Raw genomic sequence first — 20,120 nt, 5'->3', positions numbered from 1 at the left:
GTGGGTCTTTATGTGTAAGATCAGACAGCTCCCAGTGTGATCAGTAAGTTATCTGACCCATCAGCCCGTTCCTACAGGGAACCTTTGAGACACAGCGACTTGTAGGGGACACAGGAAAGTGAGAAAGTTGTGGCATTCTCAGATTTATTGTTCACATTTTCAGCTATCATTAAAATTTTTAGCTATGGAGAAGGACCACAGTTTTGTTGAGACACAAGTGTGAACTGTCTTTCCAATGGGCAAGTACAGGGCCACCCTCCTGTTTCCTTACCTCTGACCCAGCACCTGCATCCTAACAGGTATTCTCTACTCAGCTCCCCACTTGCTTCTAGAGTGATTTAAGAGTTTGAGGATTCTGGAAACACTTCTTAATAGCAGCAAGTGCTACAGTGTAAGCCATGATCTAGTTAGAACATATTCTAAAATGATGGTCACCTCTGTTAAACCCAAACTGACAGGTTCCGATCACTGATATTATTCTTCAGAAGAAGGGGTGTGTCCTAGTCCTTAAATGGGTTGGGGAAACTTTGGGAAAGATGGGACTTGACCTGGATCCTGGAGTATAGGGGAACAGCCTGTGAGTGGGGAAAAGGTGGGGTGGAGAGCATAATTCCAGGGGCAGAACAGCTGGAGCCAGGGAGCAGGGGCAGAGCAGAGTGAAGGGGAGACAAGTTGCTTGACTCAAGTGGATCCTTTGTGCTGAGTGGCAGTCTGCAGCAAGATTGAAGGGGTAGATTGAAGTGGAGCAGGGGAGGGTACTGACTTTTAGGCTGAGTGCTGATTCCATTCAGTAGGCAGTGGAGAAAGCACTGAAGGGGTCTGAAGCAGTGGGGTGAGGGTGGGAAAGTGAGGATACTAGTAAAGCCAGTCTGTGCATGCTTCAGCAAACTGAATAATCCAGGATCTTTGCAACAGCACTCCATAGGTCTGTGGCCATATGGCAGCACCTGATACTCGGGCAAGGGCTGGGTGGGTGGGGATTATAGTAATTGGTCTACATGGGGTCCAGGCAATGCCATTAGTATTATTTTTTAAAGGTCTCCACTATACTCTCAAAATGACTTCATCTTTGCCCATAGCTTCAATAACCTATGTGCCAATGGCTCATACATTAAATTCTCCAGTTCTCTTCTGAGATCAAACTCACAAACACAACTGCCTGCAAAGCATCTCTTCCAACATGTCTGAAGGGTGCCTCAAACTCAAGATACCCAAAGTGAACTCTGATGTTAGCCTTCCCCAAACTGCTACTCTTCTCCCAGGATTCCTCGTCTCCAGGAATGTCTGAGGTTCACACAAGCTTGGAACTCATCCCCGACACCTTCTCCTTCCCTGCCGCCCATCTCAAATCCCTGCCGGGTTTTCTCTCCAAAATCTCTGGAATCCAGCCCTTTCATGCTACCTCCACTGCTACCATGGGGATCCAAGCCCCCAGTATCTCTCACTTGGACAGTGTCCTTATAGCCTCTCATGCCTTATTATTGTAATTATGTTTGGATGAAAGTGATTATTTCAAAACAGCAAACTGAGTCATCCCCCTGTTTAAAAGCCTCCAGTGTTCCCAGCTACTCTCAGAATAAAACTAAACTCCTGACAAGGGTTTCCAAAGCCGTGCAGCATCTGGTCCCTACTCCCTCACCCACTGTCTTACTCCAGCCATGCAGGCCTTCAATTGCCTTGGTCTCAGCAGAGGGCACTGGCTACGTTCTTGTCTCTTTCCCACTAGTTAATAGCTGTTTATTCTTAAGTGCTCTGCTGAAACATCATTTCCTCAAAAAAGCTTTTCCTGATCCTCAAACTTGAGTAGGTCCAACCAGCACAGTGGCTTTCAATTCTTTTTTCTATTGTGACCCATAGTGTGAAATACATTGGACTTTGTGACCTAGCATATACATACATCAACTGAAAGATAATTTTAAAATTCTTACCCTTACTACATGATACATAGATATTTTGTATTATTTCACCTAAAAGCAGTACTGAACACTCAGCTTGGGGGAAAAAAAGGAAGCCTAATTAATCTTATAGAACCATACCTCTCCTTTAAAGCACTCTCCTTTAAAGGCATATTTTTAAAAATGATTTTTGGGTTAAGATCTCCCTCAAAACTTTTATTAGGGAGTATTTGATATTTTGCTCACTGTTGTAGCCCTTGTAGTTAGCAAATTATCTGAGCCTCAACAGGCACTTAATGAATATTTGAACAATGAAGAATACAAATTTGTGATGAAGCACTTTTTCTTTGTAGCACTTATCACAATTAAAACTGACTCTATCTGTATAGTCATTAAGCTTCTCTACTCTAACTCCAGGAGGACAGGAATCCTGTCTGTCTCCTCCTTTTTATGTCTCCAGCACTTAACACTGTACCTGGAAAAGTGGCAAATAAAATCATTTCAAGAACATAGTTCAAATCCTGGTGACTAGATTCTGGCAAGCATGAATTGATGAAGTTGAGAACCACCTGCCTCAAAGACTTCTTTCTTTGCTTCAGAGACTATGAGAAACCCAACTTATTCCAAAAGGCAAATGGAGCCTGCGTTGGAAACAAATCCTGGATGGATAGCCAGGTGTGGCAAGTGAGGAACTACTGACGGGTGCACCCAGAAGTTAACAGTTAATTATACGGGAACAGCTTATTTGTCGGAAGCAATTAAAAATTGAGTTGGAAATGACTCATGCAATCTCTAGCCCCTAAAAATATCACTAATACTTCACGGCAGTCACATTCCTTCTATACATATTATACTTATTATACATATTATATTATATTATATTATATTATATTATATTATATTATATTATATTATATTATATTATACTTATTTGGATGGAACAAGACATATTTTGTACTCACCTTGTGATTCCCAGGACAGCGTTCCTGCGGACAAAACCTGTAGATGTGAATTGCCACAACAGATGGTATAATCCCAGCTAAGCTTCTCGATACACCCTTGCACGAAAGTCACGTGGACATAGGAGCACGAGTGGTTTTAGAGTGATTAAGTCGGTTGGCTGTAGCAAATTCTTTGACGTCATAAGCTCAGGCAGTCCGGCGGAACACTCTTAGTATTGAACATAAAACTAATTTCTTTCATTTTCCAGTCTTCCCTGTATTTACTTAATTTCTTGAAAATAATGCTTTTGTTAGAGTTTCTCACAAATTCAAAGTCTATTCTACTAAGAGATAAGATGAACAATTTTCTTGCATGTAGGACATGATGAATCAACACATTTTTGGTTAGTCTTTGAAGGAATTTATTTCTCTATTTTCATTAATTTATGTTCAATACATAGAGAATATAGGCATAGGTCTGGGATAGGAAATGCACAAGATACACTAGGAACAGAATACTGGGATTGAGGGGAACTCAGGAGCAGAGTTAAAGAGGCTCCCACTGGCCAAATATGAACCAATCAATTTTTTAAAAAACCAACAATAGGTTGAAAGACAAATATATTTAGATCTGAGTTCATAATGACACTTAAAACCAAAATCCACTGGTCGCCTTTGAAGGGTGCTACGGAACCAGCTCATTATTTTGAAAACTAGTAAATACTTTTTACCTTTTCTATACAAATTGTACTGTCGGGCAACCAAATAGTTGATGAGGGTATGTTTCTCCTTTCAGTATCCCAGCTAATTAAAGAAACAATGCCACAATTGAACTATCACTGTTTTGCAAACCCACATGAATGAGTCTAGGTCTTGATTATCAATGGCTGCTAAGACCACAAAATGAGACAACCAATTAGTTCTCCTGAATGGAATACACACCAGGTCTATGAAGTACTCTTCCCAGAAAAGTCCAATCTTAATGTCTAAAGCGCCAGATCAGTACAGTCCAGTAGAAGTATGTGAGCCACACGTGTAATTGTACACTCAAGTCAAACTCAATTTCAGTTCAAACTCTCAATTCCAAGTGCCTGATAGCCATACATGGCTACCATATTGGACAGTACAGCTGATGAACCATTAAATTATAGGAAATAATGGAAACGGAGGAACATGCCATCACAAGGATACAATTAGCAAAATCCAAACTGGGAACTCTCTGGGGAAAGAATGATCTATTTTCTTCAAGTAATAAGTTGCAAAGGAGTGAAAGGGTGCAAGAATGCACAGGAGAAAGGAGTGAGAACTATGGGCTATCAGAAATTTAAGAGACACATCAACTGACAGTGCATAGATTGCATGCACATCTTGATTTGGAACAAAGTGTGAAACACACAGTTATGAGATAAAATAATTTGAACACTGATTGGATATTTGATGTTACTAAAGGAGTTATTCTTTAAATACAATAATGGCACTGTGGTTAAATTTTTAAAATATCTTAGAGCTTCATACTGAAACACTTATGAAGTAATATGATGTCTGGGATTTAGCTTCAAAATAATCCAGTGTGTTTGGTAGGGGTACAGATGAAACAAGACTGGCCATGAGTTGACAATTATATAAAGACAGATGATGAAAAAAATTATACTATTCTGAATATGTTTGAAAATTTCCACAATTAAAATAAAAGATAGTGAGATAAGATTATAATGATACTGTTCATATTTTCAGAAGTACAATTTGTTGAAGACAGTACTGTTTAAGTCTTTCTTTCTAAATCTATAAAGTTGCCACCACCACTACATAGGGCAATAAATCAAAAACTTACAAAACAAAAACCAAATAACAAAAAATAATGCCCCTTTATTAAAACGCTGCAGAAGCTGAATGAGAGGAAAGAGGGAGTGGTTTTTTCCACCTGCGGTTAGATAACTTCTTCTCCTCGGGTTCTGCTGCCTGAGTTTTCCTGAGTCCCTGCTGCACACTCCTGACCCCATCAATGCAGGTATCTTAGTGGCAAGGCTGTCTGGACATCAAACATACATTATACAATTCACATTTTATTTCTGTTCTTCCTGCATCTCATCAGAGAGCAAATGGTGACGATTTGTAACAAAAGGGCACACAGGCCTATGGGGTTTTATGAGGCTTATCACATCAGATTCTAAGGCTTATGAGTTTAGACACACTTGGAGGCATGCTGGACCTCATACCCTATGTTAACTCTGTAATGCATAATATATAAACTTAACAAGGCAAATGAAACAAACAAAAAAAGGACGAAGGTGTTAGCATCTTGTACCCAAGAACTTCCAGTTACATGAAATCATTTCCAAAGTTGATGTATCCTTTCCTGTTTATCCAGAGTTGGATTCTGCAAACAAAGTTTGCTGCTTGTCATTCACCTTCCTGTAGCAAATGCCTAGTTAATAAATTTGAACTCTGCAGTGTAAATGTGTTTCATCAATGTGGAAGAATGTGTAGTGATTTGGGAGGCAACAAACTGGGGGCAAAGGCTCAAACTAAAAAATAAAAATGACATTTATTTAGCTTTTTGGAAATATAAATAACAATTAATGACAAAAAGGAAAACAAAACAAAACAAAAAACTGACAAGTTATATGACTGATCAGCTCCAGGCGCAACAGTATTTATTAATGAATATAAAAAATAAATTTTATTATTTTTATCTGCTTTCTCCCAGCTTAAACTACATGTATATTTTTGGAAGCTTGCGTTCTTTAAAAAAATTCCACAACTATACCAGCCCCTACAATGTGACTGAGTGAGATTAATCAAGGTCCCACTCCCATAGGGAAATTAATTTTTATCCTTGGGGATTCTGAACAACCAGATCTCTAGGAACTTAAAAAGCAGGTGCTTTCATCAGGATCCATCTAACATGGGGAAAATGCAGCCATCATCCATTAAAGCACGATCCAGTCTGGGTACAGGTAGTCTTCAGGTTTTCCAGGTTCTCCACATGACTACCAGACGAGGCCACCAGCCCTTCCGGCAGCCCAGCCTGCAGCCTCTCCAGCTACACCAAAAGTGGGATTCACAAACCAAAGACAAAGCATTTCTGACCTCCCTTCCTGGAAGTCACAGGGCTGTTTGGGCAGGAAGGGTAAGGAGGTCTTGCGTCAAGCCTGCCTTCACAACCAGGACTAGGGAAAGGCCTGCTAAATCTGCCCAGTGCACACCTGTGTCAACTGCATATGTATATAGAGTGTACTTACCCATCACCACACAAGGAAGATAAGCATAAACTTACAAGTCACTCTGGACCAAGCCCCTCAAAACAGAGGCGAATTCGGTGAACCAGGGTCACACTGCCTGTCATAATAACCCCAGTTCAACTAGGTCCTTTCCTGAAGAAACTTATTAATCTCCTGATTCAAGAGGCACCTCTGGCCAGGACAGAGCACAGAAGGAAAATGTAACTTCTGGGTTGGGCAATGCCAAACGGAGTTTAAAGGTTGTGGTTTAGTCTACAGCACAAGAAGATGGCAGCATCACTAATATTTAGAGCTGGAAAGAGCCTTGGCTGGACCACACTCCCGGAGCATCTTTACTAATGCAGCTTAATGGCGGTTGCCCAGATGTCGTTGCTGGGGAGCGGGGGAAGGACCCATCCTTGGGGAACGGAGTTGCCTTTGGGATGATCAGATGGCACCAGGTACTGATCCCAATCATGCCTTAATAAGAACATTGTAAAACAACTATTTATTTTTTGTTTTATTTGAAGCAAGATGTTAGCAACTAAATATTCTATTTCAGGACTTAGCTTTAAAATGACTGATATGAATCCACTAAAGAACTTGCTTTCTAGGAATTATGCAAAAGACTTTCTTAAATATACATATAAAGAGGAAAAAACTACAAAGAACTTATAATCTTATGGATAACCAAATAATATACAGTTGATCCTCATTATTTGCAGCTTCTGTATTTGCAAATTTGCCTATTCACTAAAATTTATTTCTAACCCTAAAATCATTTCTCATGGTGTTTCCATGGTCACTTGCTGACATGCACAGAGCAGTGAAAAATCAGAGTCACCAACCGGCATGTTTCCAACCGAGGCGGAACAAGGTGACACCCACCTTCTGGTTTTCAGCTGACTGTAAACAAGTGTCTTTTTTGTAGTTTATCTAGTACCATATTAGTCACATTGATGCTTTTTATTGACATTTTGCTGTTTAAAATGGTCTCCAAGAATAGTGCTGAAGTGCTGGCCAGCATGAGAAGGCTGTGATGTGCCTTACGGAGAATGTGTTACACAAGCGACCTTCAGGCATGAGTTATAGTGCTATTGGCCATGAGTTCAATGTTATGTGTTGACTGGCTGACGAATCGTCAGTAGGCTCCCAGGAACCTAAGTCTGCATTTCCTTTAGGAGCATCACTTCAGCATTCTCCAATTCAGCGTCTGCAGCTTTATAGAATACAGCTACTGTGAATAATGAGAATCAACTAACATTTGTATACTAGCCAGAAGTACATTTTTCCCAGAACATAGACTTGGTATGCAAAAGAGCACTGTTGGACCTCTGGAAGGAACTTCAAGATCACTTAGTTCAGTGGTCTTTCAAGCCAGGTTTTAAGACCTCTTAAGCCCCAAGTAGATGTTCTGGGGAGTCTAGAAACAACAAAGTGCTTCCCTAGTCGATAACAGACTTAAACTGTCTGTGGAACCCATTCATTCATTCTAACTATCGTACAAACTAATCTCTCAAAAGACTGCATTTGGGGAGGGTCCTACTGCTCATGTTTGAAGGCCACATTCTAGTCCACTATTTTCATTTTATAGGTGAGGAAAATGAAACTCAGCTGAAAACTTTACCAGTAACTCACCAGTAACTGCAGATTAAGATGGGACTGTTCCTAGCTCTCTTGGCTCTGACCCATAGGAACTCACAAGTTAGTGTGAGCCTTAAACACCTAAGTATACACAGAGGGTTTCTCTTGCTTGGTTTGTTTAGCAGCAGAAAAGAATCAGGAAAATGAAATCAGTGCTTTAAGTCAACAGAACCACTGCAGCACGGGATAATACAAAGGGCAAGTCACAACCTGAGTTTCAGTGTCTTCACCTGTTAAAATAGGGACATCTACTTCTCAAGGATAGATGAGGATTAAATAAGACGTATGTGGCATCCTTGGAACTTGGAAACATTAAATAAACTCACAAGGAACTTAAAAAAAAATGATACAGCAGTAGACCTCCACAACATAAGCACTTTGTCAACTACTTCTGGCTACCTAAGGGAGAGAAGACATGGAGAATGGCCCTCTGACCTTATCTGGATGAGTGCTGGCAGCGAGTGCTCAGCCTGGAGGTAATACTGCCGGAAAGGCTGCAAGAGGTGAGCGAGAGGGAACTCATCTGGAAAAGAAAAGGCACAATACCATGTCATTACACTTCATATATAGAGTGTCTTTCTCAAGGCAAGGGGACCAAGCCTATGACTATACAATAGGATCAAATGTGTTTCATCTTTAATCCTGATTTCCAGGATACAGTTTAGAATTTCAAATCCTAAGGGTAACATTTGTCACCTACCACCTCTTAGCTTAAGTGACAGTCATCCATGAGGAAAAGAGCTGTCAGTCTAGTGTCTTCCTTTTCTCCACTGGTTACAGAGGAACTTACCTGGATCCCCAAATAACTTGGACTCAATTTCACGCTTTTGAAGGAAAAATTTCTCTTTTTCTTTCCTCTGTTTCTTTTCTAATTCCCTTTTTCTCTCTTCCTCTTGTTCTCCTTCCAACATAACTCTGAGGGCTCTCTCTTCAGCTTCATACAGTTCAGAGCGCTTTTTAATGAGTTTTCTTAGTCGCTGAAGGTGATGCTCAAAAGTCTCATCCGCTGAGGCCGGGGGACAGACCCCTGGGCAAAGAGAACCAAATGGCATTTTAGACACAAACTTTTTCTTGTCCACAAATTCATGCTCTAAAGAGCAGACTCAAAGTCCTACTTTCAGTATGAATTTGGCTAGAGTTTACAAGTTCTAACCAATCTTCAAAGGCTCAATTTGATCTTCTTGAGTCTTCAACTAATCTGACTCTCCCCTGATTTTTGCTAACTCCTCTTTCTGGATCACACCACTTAACCTTTGATTTAGATCCTTCAGTTGGAGAATTCCTCTACTAAAGGAAGGAATTGTCATTGACTTCTTTATTGTAAAATTTCTATAGCACAGACTCCCAGAACCAACTAATAAACAATTCTTCCTCTGATAAGAGTACGAACTTGGACACTTGGACAGTGAGGAGGAAATATACTTAACCAACCACAATAACCTCACAGTCTGCTGCTGAGAGCAGGGCGACCAAATGTTTCATTTGCCTGGTTTTAGGAATGAAAGCCCAGTGTCCTGGGACACCTGGGATGACTGGTCACCCTGATTTAACTGTGAAGTCAGCTAACAGTAGAGTCTACATGGCGAGAGTCACAACTGGGAAGACTTGATTACAGACTAATTGTTAGGTGATATCAAAGAATTACCACTAATTTTGTTAGGTGTGATAATGACATCATAGGTGATGATGGGTGTTTTATTTAGGTGTTCTGTTTTTGTACACGTCTGAAATTTTTCATAAAATTTCATGAGGAAAAAACTTCTAATTTAATGAATACTTAGGTGGATTGCAGTTGTGCACTCACTACCATAATGGCCCTGCAGGATAAAAGCTGCTGAAGCTGCGAGGTGATTCATTCTGGAGTAATATGGGTGTGGTCCATCCTGACTATAAAGGAAAATCTATTTATTATGAAAAGCATTTTAACAGTACCAGATACAAGGAAGAAAAAAAAAATCCTAAGCCCACTAACATAATCAACCATTTTTATTTCCCCATGTTGAACCTCCAGGTGTTTTGTCCATATAGTTCTACATTATGTGTGTAATTTCCACATCTCCATTCCCTACACTCTTTTCCAGTCTTTATAATTACTTAATTACAAATCATTGCACCATAATTTACTTAACAAGCTCCCTATTCCTGGAAACTTAGGCTGCTCCAAATGTCCCATTATCATATAAGGCTACAATGAATACTCGGGCATGTTTACTTTTTCCTTCCCATGGATTATCTCCGTAAAAGAAATTCTCAAGAGTGGAAATGTTTACAGATATTTCCAAGACTAACCTAAATGTGGTACTAAACTGTTTCCTAAAATAACTATACATTTACTCAGTATCTAACATTTGACACAGAGAAAGTAATAAACATTTATGTCTTCAAGGAATGAAAGATTTTCAACAGTTTTGGCAGTTAATGCTGCCACAGTCAGGTACAATATTGCCAGCTTTGAGCACTCGATTTTCAATTTTGGCTGATAAATGTCATAAAATAATAGTTCCTTAAATACAGCAGTTCTGTCTTGTGAAGCTGTTTGATTTGGAGGTCTGATTCTTTTCTGCCTCAGAGACTGCAGCTCTCCTGTCTTCACCTCCAAAGCTAATATTTCTCCAGATCATTTTCTTACGATTTCTTTGGTTGAACAAGTTTTCATCCACTCATTCCCACCTATGGAAACTCTACTAACTCAAATCCATCTTCTATTAAGTTGCCAACGTCTTCCAAAACATAAAATTTGTATGCACTGAGAAATTTAAGCTGCCAATATTTTGCTTCATAATAATTTCATAGTTTTGTTTAATTTCTTTATCTCAACCAGAGGTGGGTAAACATTTTCTATAAAGGGCCAGATAGTAATATTTTAGGTTTGTGGGTCATACGGTCTCTGTAGTAAGTACTAAAATCTGCCGGTACAGCAAAAATACAGACATTCCATCAACCTAAAAGTGCCTCCAGACCCATGAGAAGGTGTGGCCTGCTTCCCTCTTGATCGGCTGGGCCTGCGCCCTGCTCCCCAACCTCCCTTTCCCTCAACTTTTCAGGGATCACTCCTGCCCACCATGACACACTCTCTCGGAAAGGGTACTCCTCACCCAATCCTCCTTGGACCCCCCCAGTACTGACATGGTCTAGGTTCCCTCCACCTCTAACCGTAACTTCTCTAGTTTCCGCAGCTCCTGGGTACTAATGCCTTCGTCTTTATCCCCCTTCAGCCACCCAGAACTTAAGGCCTCACCCAGTCTGTGGCCCTTGGCATGATCAGAAAAAAGTGTCCACCTCTGAAGTCATAGACCCAATTATTCTCTTCTCTGACTTTCTACCCTCTGGGTACTTACCTCCTTCTTTTCCAAGACTGTCAGTGTCACTAAAACCTCCATTCTGATATATCAGATTCCACCCTTCTTCCACTCATTCTCACTCATAAAGCAAAACCCCAGAGCCCTGTGCTCTGTGCTCGCCTGTCAGAGTCATTTGATTATGTGACCTAGTGCCAGCATACAGTTATATGCTCTGGACTCATAATAGCACCTTCCTGCAGCCTTACTCCCGTGCGTCTCTGGTTGGCTCTCACTCATGCCTCACAGCAATCATTTCAAACCTTCACTGCTCTCCTGAAGCCTTATTTCTCTACTCTTAGCAAACCATGTAGCATTTTCCCCAGAGAAAACAGGCCATCAGGCAGGAAATCCCTTAACTTTCGGCCCCTGACTTCACTTATCTGTGTATTACTACTCACCCTTGTATTCATTTCCATTCAAGTGAAAGATGGGTCCTTCTTCACTTAAGTTAACCCCTCCACCTGGGATATGAATCTCCCAACCTCCTGCAGGACCTTGAGCCATCAACTATCCCTCCTGCTTCTCTTCACAGGCAAATTTTTAATAAGTTAAACTCACTGTTTGCTTTTCTTACCTCCTGTTCCCTCTTTGATTGAGTCTAGTCCAGCTTCTACTCAAACCGCCCCATTGGAATGCACCTAACATAGGTCACTAATGATCTATTTGGTACTAATTCCCATGATGTTTCTTAATCTTTATATTACTAAAAAAAAAAAAAAGTAACACTTATACAGTACTTACTATATGCCAGGACTATTTTGAACACTTTCTGCATGTTTACTAATTTAATCATCGCAAGACCCCCCATGGATAGGTACTATCTTTTTCCCCTTCTTACAGATGAGGAAAAACCAATGCTCAAGATCACACAATCTCTCTGAGCATCTACCACTTTCCAGAAGGTCCTTTCCTCCTAGCTCTCTGAGCTCCCTTGATCTCTTTTGTGGCCTTCACCTTATCCATCTTGATTTTGACACTCCCTAGGTTTTGCCTTTTTGGCCCTCATCTCACACTACAAAATCTCCTCAAGGTCATTCCTCCTCACGGGTCCATCCTGATGAACTCTTATCCAGAATGCACCACAGGTACCACCAACTCAGAAGGCCTCAAACTGAACTCGTCAGCCCCAAGCCTATTCTTCCTCCTGATCTGCTGGTCAGTCAGTCAGAATGGATCATCATTCAGTCAATAGGTTAAGTGAGAACCTGAGTCACTGTTTTCCTTCAGCTCCCACATGCTGAGTTCCCCATTAGATATACACACACTATTCATATCTCTTAAATCCACTTACTGTTCCCCAACTCACCATCTGACCCTTAGCTCACACTCCCTTATTATCCCTGCCCAGACTACAGCAGCCTTATCAGTCTCTCTCTTTCTTCCTCTCTCCTAGAAACCACAAACTTTGCTCTGCTCTGCCAGCACAGATCTTTGTCATCGTTCCACTCTCTGCTTGCAATCTTCCCCTTGGGAAGATTTTCCACTCAGCTTTAAGCATGGGTGAGATGTCTAGCCTAGCCCATAAGACATTCTGCAACACGGCCCTGCTTACACATCCAAGCTCATTCTCTCAGCACTTACTTGGAGATGCACACGCCTTAAAGAGAGAAGTCAGAAAGTTGCTCTGTTTTTTTTAAAGTATCTAACAAAACCAGTTACTAGATACTAAATCATTTCACATTCTAGTCAGTTAACTCCACTGAGCCTGCTTATTTTTAGAGCATAATTTCTCCTAAAATTTCTTCCTTCTTTTCGACAAAAGTGAGGAAGACTAATAGTGAAAAATTATGCTGGTAAATTCACTTGGTAAAAGTTTACTGAACATTCACTTCACGGAGGACATGAGGTAGGGGAATATTAAATAGCAGCCCTCAGGTTTTGCATTCTTGTAAGGAAGAGATATAGGAAGACACAGTAGATGCAAACATCCCTCTGACTCATGAATACCCTGTGGGATCATCTGATTGAGACTGAATCTGAGCCAGCCAGTCCAGAGGCTGGCATGCAGAAGCTAATCATTTAGCTAGTGAATGAGCCTGACCGAATGCACATGTCCCAACAAAATTTTATTAAGGGTCTGAATTGGAGTTTTCAATTATATTTTAAACCACACAAGGAAAATTATTTGTTATTGTGGTACTTGCTAATTTGTGTACTCTCAAATACCCCTGGTGAATGTGTATGGCCGACAGCCCACTAAACAAGGCAGCATGTTGTCACAAGCCAGGTGCAAATGAGAAGGAGCAGTTAGGTCACCTCGGCCCAGATCAGAGAAGGATGGAGGATGCTGCATCTGTATTTATTTTTGAAGGATAGTGAGAGCGTAAAACGGCCAAGATGGGACTCTCCAGACAAACAGACTGGCAAGAGCAAAGATCCAGACAGGAAAACAAAAGGCACAGCTGGGGAGATTCTAGAAAACAGTGCTCCCTCTAGAGGCAAGAGGAGACCACTGAGGTTTTCTGAGTCCAAAAGTGACATACCATGCAGTCTGCAGGGCACTCCCTGCCCCATGCAACCATCCTACCTCTTCAAATATCAATGTTTCAGGTTTGGAATGTATCTGAAGGACTATGCTAAGTTTTCCACACCTTCTGAAGCACCAAGTAAAGAAAGGACAACTTTCACCTTAACATACGGGCAAAGTTGACCAGCCATGCCAACCTCACTCAAAAAGCATAGCCAGGAATGCCTAGGGTGGGAATGATGAGTTAAGAGGAAGACAGTGCAGTGGGTTCCCACATCCTTTTTAATCTTGGCTACCCAGGGCTAAACATCTTCTGAGGCTTCCTGCTTCAAAAGTTCTGAGGTACTGCTGACAAGTTTAGTTACCCTATTGGGTGAAAATAATGAAGTATCAAGCATTTTTCCTTCAAAAATTTGAGAGGGTGGTGGATGCTAGGGTAAAGAAAGAGAAGGAACAGGGGAACAGAAGAAGAAATGCAAAGCCATAGTTACCTTTCCTTGCTGCAGCCTCTTTCCTGAGTTTCCTCAATTTTTCCAAGGCCCGAAGAATGTCCACCATTCTTTTGGTGTCTGCTTGTTTTTTCCTCACTTCAGATAAGACACCATCAGCAGCAGCTTTAAGTTCCTGCTCCTGAGGGACAAAGAGAGGCCATGAGATCTAGTACAAGGAACAACTTATCTCAGCAGAGAAACCCTGCTTGGAAGGGAGATTTCAGAGGACCAGACAGTCCCAGGGTTAAGAAAGACTCTACTGGCTCTGCATCCCAGTTTCCCGGACCATGCACAACTCCCCTCCACACTGGTTCAGCCAAGGGATTATTTTCTCTGCAGCCTCCATGTGGGCTCTTGTCTCGGTTTCTTCCTCAGAGCTTCTCCAAGTGTAGTCCGAGGAACATCTATATACAATTTGTCTTGTTAAGCTGGGGCTCCCTTGTTAAAAATTCAGACTTTGGGATCCAAAGATTCAGACTAGCAGGGAAGATAAGGAATGGGGCTGGAAAGGCCCAGAACTCTATAACGTTCTCAGTGACAACTTAAGCACAGTTTATGTTCCACTGCTGTAAGGTCCCAAGGATCTGTTTGATATGACAGCTGTTCAAACATCTGAAGACCCAACCTTACTCTTCTTAAGCTGGTTCACATGTAGACTAAACAACCCTGGTTCCTCAAGTCGCTACTCACAGGACTCTGTCTCCAAGTACCCTGACAGTGAGTGGCAGGAAGGACCCTTCTGACTAAAGCTCTCTTTCCCATCTGGCAAATAAATGCCTGTAATTTCACCATTACAGATACACCATGCTATTTCACTCTTTTGCTTGTATTACTTCTTCTTCTGGAACTGCACCTCTTGCTTTCACCTGGCTCTGACATTTCCTACAAGACTCAGTTCAAGGTCACCATATCATCTGGGAAGACTTCCTTGATATCTTCCCTTAATGAATTAGAAATTCCTTCTCTGGGCTTTATAGCACCTACAGTTGAAATCCTAACACACACCATGCAATACAGACATGTTCCCTCATAGTGTTCTAAGCCCCTCAAGGACAAGCACTATGTCCTATTCATCTCTATCTCCAGCACCCAGCACCGGATCTGCCATAATGGCCCCTCATTAAGTCTGTTGAACCAACTCAAACTCCCTTGGATTAAGGTATTGCCTCCAAGTATTTTCCTTTAAAGTACTGATATATTCCTGGAGGCATGAAGACAAAGCCTGCCGTCAGTACACTTCAGAGGGTAGTTGTATCAGATTCTAGGGCAGTAACAGACACAGGGAAGAGGGAGGAAACACCAGCTGGCTGTGGAGAGTGGAGGGGAGAGGGAGTCCCTAGAGGCACTCAAAAGTAATGAGAAAGCCTTAAATATTTGATCAATTTCCAGTTTCACCCTGGCCCTCAACTTAAGAACCTGAGATCAATAAGCTTTAGAATGTGACAATCTGGGCTCAAATCAGGTGTGAAACTGCCACAAACCTCTTGTGTGGATAGTTGGAAAGTTAATCTCTCTATGCCTCAATTTCCTAATCTGTAAAACTGGGATTAATACTGTCTACCTGGGGTAGACAAGAATTCGAGATCTGGCATATGTAAGGACCTAAGCATAGTGCCTAGTATACAGTAAGTGCTCAAAAACACCATTGTTGAACCTGGGGAGTATGAGGTTTAAAACTTGTAAACATAGGAATCCTGGAGAAATCACCACTCTTACTCCATCAGCTAATTAGGGTATATGTTCCTCGAGACAAGACTCCAAGTTCTCTTTATTCTGTATTCTTAAAATCACCTAGGGCAGTACAAGACCCAAGGACCCAGATGCTCGTTTGTCTTGAATGTTAGCAAGTGGACAGAACGTTGGAGCAGGAGACAGATCCGTCATCCCTTAAAAACGACTGTGTAATCCTACACTTTGAATTTAGAGAACTTTGCAGAACACCTAAAGCATTTGTGTTGTGTACTACACACCATTAACACGCAACCATTATGGAGATACGAGGTCGGAAAGGCAACTTGTGTTTTTATTTTACGAATTTGGAAAGAGAGGCTTAGACCTGGGAAATGACAGCGCACAGCCTCACGCCCTATCAGGTGCCAAACACCCTACCCTTCCCCCGTGTGCACCCGCTGTTCTTACCCGTTTCTTCTCCTCCACCTCCTGCACGCACTTGACCCTCCAGCGGTCAATCTCCTGCTCGCGCTCGGCTGCCCGCGCGGCCTCTGCCTCCCGCTCGGCCTCGCGTTCCCGGGCCCTCTCGCGAAGCCGCAGCCTGCGGCGCCGGACCCTCTCCAGCCTCCGCCGCGCCTCGCCCACATAGGCGGCCTGGGTCAGCAGCTGCAGTCTCTCGGCCAGCTCGGCGCGCAGCGGCTCGGCCTGCGCATGCAGCTGTGCCCAGGCCGGGCCGTCGGCCTCGGCCTCGCGCAGGGCCTGGCCCAGGTCGCGCAGCCGCCGCACCAGGCGCAAGGCCCCGCGCAGCCGGGCGCGCACCTCGCCCAGGCTGGGCCCGGCGGGCGCGCGCGGGGGCAATGGGCAGCCGGCCCGCCGCGGGGCTCCGAACACCGCCTCTAGCCACTGCCGGTCGCGCAGGCGCTGCAGGACCGCGTCCCCGAGCACATCGGACGGCGGCGGCGCTTCAGGCCAGCGCGGGCTCCAGGGCGGCCCTGGGCCTGGAGGCGGCGGCCGCGGGCGCTCACCGGCGTCGGTCCCCAGGAAGGGCCGGCACTGGGGCGGTGGCGGAGGCAGCGGCGGTGGTGGCACCGGATAGAAGGCGCCGCCGCCGCCGCCGCCGCGGGAGGCTTCCCCGGGGCCCCGGGGCTGCAGAGCTAGCGGGGGCTGGAGGAAGGGGGCGGAGGCCCCCGGAAAGGGGCCGGGCCGCTGGGGAAGAGGTGGCGGGAAAGCCGAGGAGGGTAGCGGCGGGGGCGGACAGCCGAAGGGAGCGGGAGGCGGCGGCTGCGGGGGTGGGGGGCCCGGGCGACCTGGGGCGAAGAAGGGCGGCAGGGCCATGGCCACGACGAAGGGATTCTGAGAAGTGACGGGAATCTGAGTGGTTCCTCAAGATAGGGTCTTCCGGGAGGAAGTGACGTAGTACCACGCGCGACACCAGTTTGACGCACCCGACCCAGAGAGCCCGGCGAATGGTGGTCGTTCATTCAATCCTTCCGTTTATGAATATTGTCCTTACACTGCAGTCCAGATACGGAGCTAGCAGCTTTACAGTGAGACTAACAGACAGTCCCGCTCCTCGTAGAACTACCTGTCCAGTAAAGAAAATTCATTAATCAAGTAATAATGCAAAAAAAAAAAAATGCAGAAGTGCAGCAGTGAATATATACTACCAAAGAGGAAAACGGGGCAAGAGGAGCTTATAGGAGAATTTGAGTTAAGAAGGCTGGGGAATGTTGTTTGAGACTTTATCTGAGGTCTGAAGGGTAAGTATGTGTTAAATAGTGGAAGAGAGGGAGGCACAGTTCAGATGGGAACATTTACAAAAGCCCCCTGTTAGACTATAGGAGTAGGTCTGCTGCGGGAATTCACAGAATGCCAGGGTGGATAGAGTACAGAAAGTCCGACCGGAGCCTGGTGATCCTGGGAGCTGGACAGAGATCGTAGCGTCCAGGATCTCATATCTTAAGAACACTGGGAAATCACTGGAGAGTTTTTAGCAGGAGGGTAACGGAAGGCTCTTTGAGATAATTGTAGATCATGTGCAATTGTAATAAATAGTACAGCAAAATCCTGTGTACTCTCCCAATTTCTCCCAATTGTAGTATCTTGCAAAACTGTATTACAGTATCACAGCCAGGATGTTGACCTTGATGGTCAAGATACTGAACATTTCCAAACTTTCAGGATCCCTTATTTGCCCTTTTATAGTCCCACCCACTTTCCTTCCTAAACCTCTGGCAGCCACTATCTGGTCTCCATTACTGTAACTTTTGTCCTTTCAAGAATGTCATATAAATGGAACCACATAGTACATAACCTTCTGGGATTTGTTGTTCTCACTCAGCATAATCCTCTGGAACTACATTCAGGTGGTTGTATCAGTGTTCCTTTTTATTGTAATCAAGTGTGCAAAAAAGGTGTGGATTAAACGAAACCATACTTTAATTACTCATCTGCTGAAAGACATTTGGATTGTTTCCACTTTGGGACTATCATGAATAAAGCTGCTATAAACATCTGTATACAGGTTTTTGTGTGAACACAAACCATCATTTCTCTGGAATAAGTGCCCAGGAGCACAATTGCTGGATCATATGCCAGTTAAATGTTTAGTTTTTAAAGAAATTGCCAAATTGTTTTCCACAGTGGTTGCAGCACTGTACATTCCCACCAGATATATGAATCATCCCTTTTCTCTGCATTCTCATCAGCATTTTGTGTTACTATTTTTTATTTTAGACATCCTGATAGGTATGTAGTGTTATTTTATTGTGGCTTTAATTTACACTACCTTAACAGCTAGTTATGTTGTGTCTTTTTATTTGCTGATTTGCCAGCTGTATACCCTCCTCATTAAAATGTCTGATCATGTCTTTTGCCCATTTTCTAAATGGACCGTTTGGTTTTCTACTATTGAAATTTGTGAGTTCGTTTTATACTCTAGATACTTGTCCTTTGTATGTGGTTTGCACATATTTTTCCCAGTTTATAGGTTGTCTTTTCATCCTGTTAACATGCTTTTTGGTTTGTCCTTTTTTTCAGAGCAAAAGTCCTTAATTTTTATGAAGTCCAACTTAATGAGTCTTTCTTCTTATGGGTCACGCTTTTGGAGGCAAGTCTAAGAACTCAGTCCTAGATCCTGAAAAATTTCTCCTGTGCTTTTTCTAAAAGTTTTATAGGTTTACATTTAAGTCTGTGATCCATTTTGAGTTAATTTTTGTATGAGGTGTGAGACTTTGGTTGAGGTGTCCTCCTCACCCCCCTACCCCAACTTTGGATATCCAATTGCTCTAGCATCTCATGATTAGATCTTTACTTTTTAAAAGCAGTCAAGTAATAGATGATACCCTGGGTAAGAGTCCAGCTCTGTATCATGAGAAGAACCAATCAGAGCCTGACCCCACTTCCCAAGGGACTTCTAGTATTTCTCAGAAACTCTTTGTAATATTCTACATAGTATTTACTTATATCTTATATATTAAGTAATTATGTAATACTGTATGTAATATTTAAAGGCTTCAGTTTTCATCTTAAAATGTATTAGGTAAGGTATGGATATAACTTATTGTCTAGATGGATACTCAGTTCTCAATGTAATTTATTGCATGTTTTTTCTAATTTTTCTAATACTAAATTCATATATATGTGTGTATGTATATATTTTTTTTGCGGGGGAGGGGGGCGGGGATCTATTTCCAGACCTTACATTCTTTTCCATTGATCTGTCATACACTGGTACACACTTAAATTTTTAAAGGTTTATATTATTTTAAAAATACAAGATGCAGTCCCTCCTCATTCTTCTTTTGGTGTGTTAAGTGGAGAGGCTCTGGAACCAATCTACCTGAGGTTAATTCCTGGCTGTTACTTACTAGTTGTGTGACTTTGGGAAAGCTACTTACCACTCTAGGCTTGAGTTTCATCATCTAGAAGGATTGATAATACCATCTACCTCACAGAGTTGTGCTAAAATGAACAATGACACAGAGTAAGCACTATGAGTGTGCATTATCATTCTGCTTGTTTACCAGCATATTTTTACACATGAACTTTAGAATCCCTTTGCCTCGTTTAGCTTTAAAACTTATTGGCATCTTATTGGAATGTTAAATTTATAAATTAACATAGGGATAACAGACACCTTTATAATATTGAGTTTCCCCACTGAAGAACATGGGATACCACTTTGCAGACACATTTGCAAAAATACCTACCCATCCACTCTTCCACTTACATTGCTATCATCTTAGTCTAATCCATCATCTTCTGGTAGGACTACAATGGGCCTGAGTGTCCCTTATTCAATCATTGCTCGTCTATAGTCTGTTCACTTATACTGCAACCAGAGGCCTTTTAAAACATTGTCTTATTTTATCATTCCTCTGTGCAAAGCCTTCCAACAGCTTCTCACCTCATTCAGAATCAAAGCCTGGAAGGGAACTGGAAACAGCA

The 20,120-nt window shown here is 42.5% G+C and overlaps 1 protein-coding gene across 1 annotated transcript; it reads right to left on the bottom strand.

Annotated features, from left to right (window-relative positions):
• Window positions 1-6,289: 6,289 nt before the first annotated feature.
• Window positions 6,290-17,022, bottom strand: PDCD7 (programmed cell death 7). Its single transcript, XM_072962223.1, has 5 exons — window positions 16,140-17,022; window positions 14,001-14,139; window positions 8,492-8,728; window positions 8,137-8,224; window positions 6,290-6,537 (listed from the first exon to the last, which is right to left on the bottom strand). Exons 1-5 carry the CDS (start codon window positions 17,004-17,006, stop codon window positions 6,414-6,416), a joined length of 1,455 nt encoding a protein of 484 aa, XP_072818324.1. The 5' UTR covers window positions 17,007-17,022; the 3' UTR covers window positions 6,290-6,413.
• Window positions 17,023-20,120: the final 3,098 nt, after the last annotated feature.

This window comes from Vicugna pacos, chromosome 6, assembly GCF_048564905.1.
Source record: "Vicugna pacos chromosome 6, VicPac4, whole genome shotgun sequence".
Classification (NCBI taxonomy): Eukaryota; Metazoa; Chordata; class Mammalia; order Artiodactyla; family Camelidae; genus Vicugna; species Vicugna pacos.
This window is presented reverse-complemented; position numbering and strand designations above follow the sequence as displayed.

Bases quoted from the DNA above. Each gene is read 5' to 3' on its own strand.
- PDCD7 (XM_072962223.1), bottom strand. From the start codon at position 17,006: ATGGCCCTGCCGCCCTTCTTCGCCCCAGGTCGCCCGGGCCCCCCACCC. The intron at 8,729-14,000 runs GTAACTATGGCT...CTCTTTGCCCAG, and splicing joins AGAGGCTGCAGCAAGGAAAG to GGGTCTGTCCCCCGGCCTCA. The intron at 8,225-8,491 runs GTAAGTTCCTCT...TTTCTTTTCCAG, and splicing joins CAAGTTATTTGGGGATCCAG to ATGAGTTCCCTCTCGCTCAC.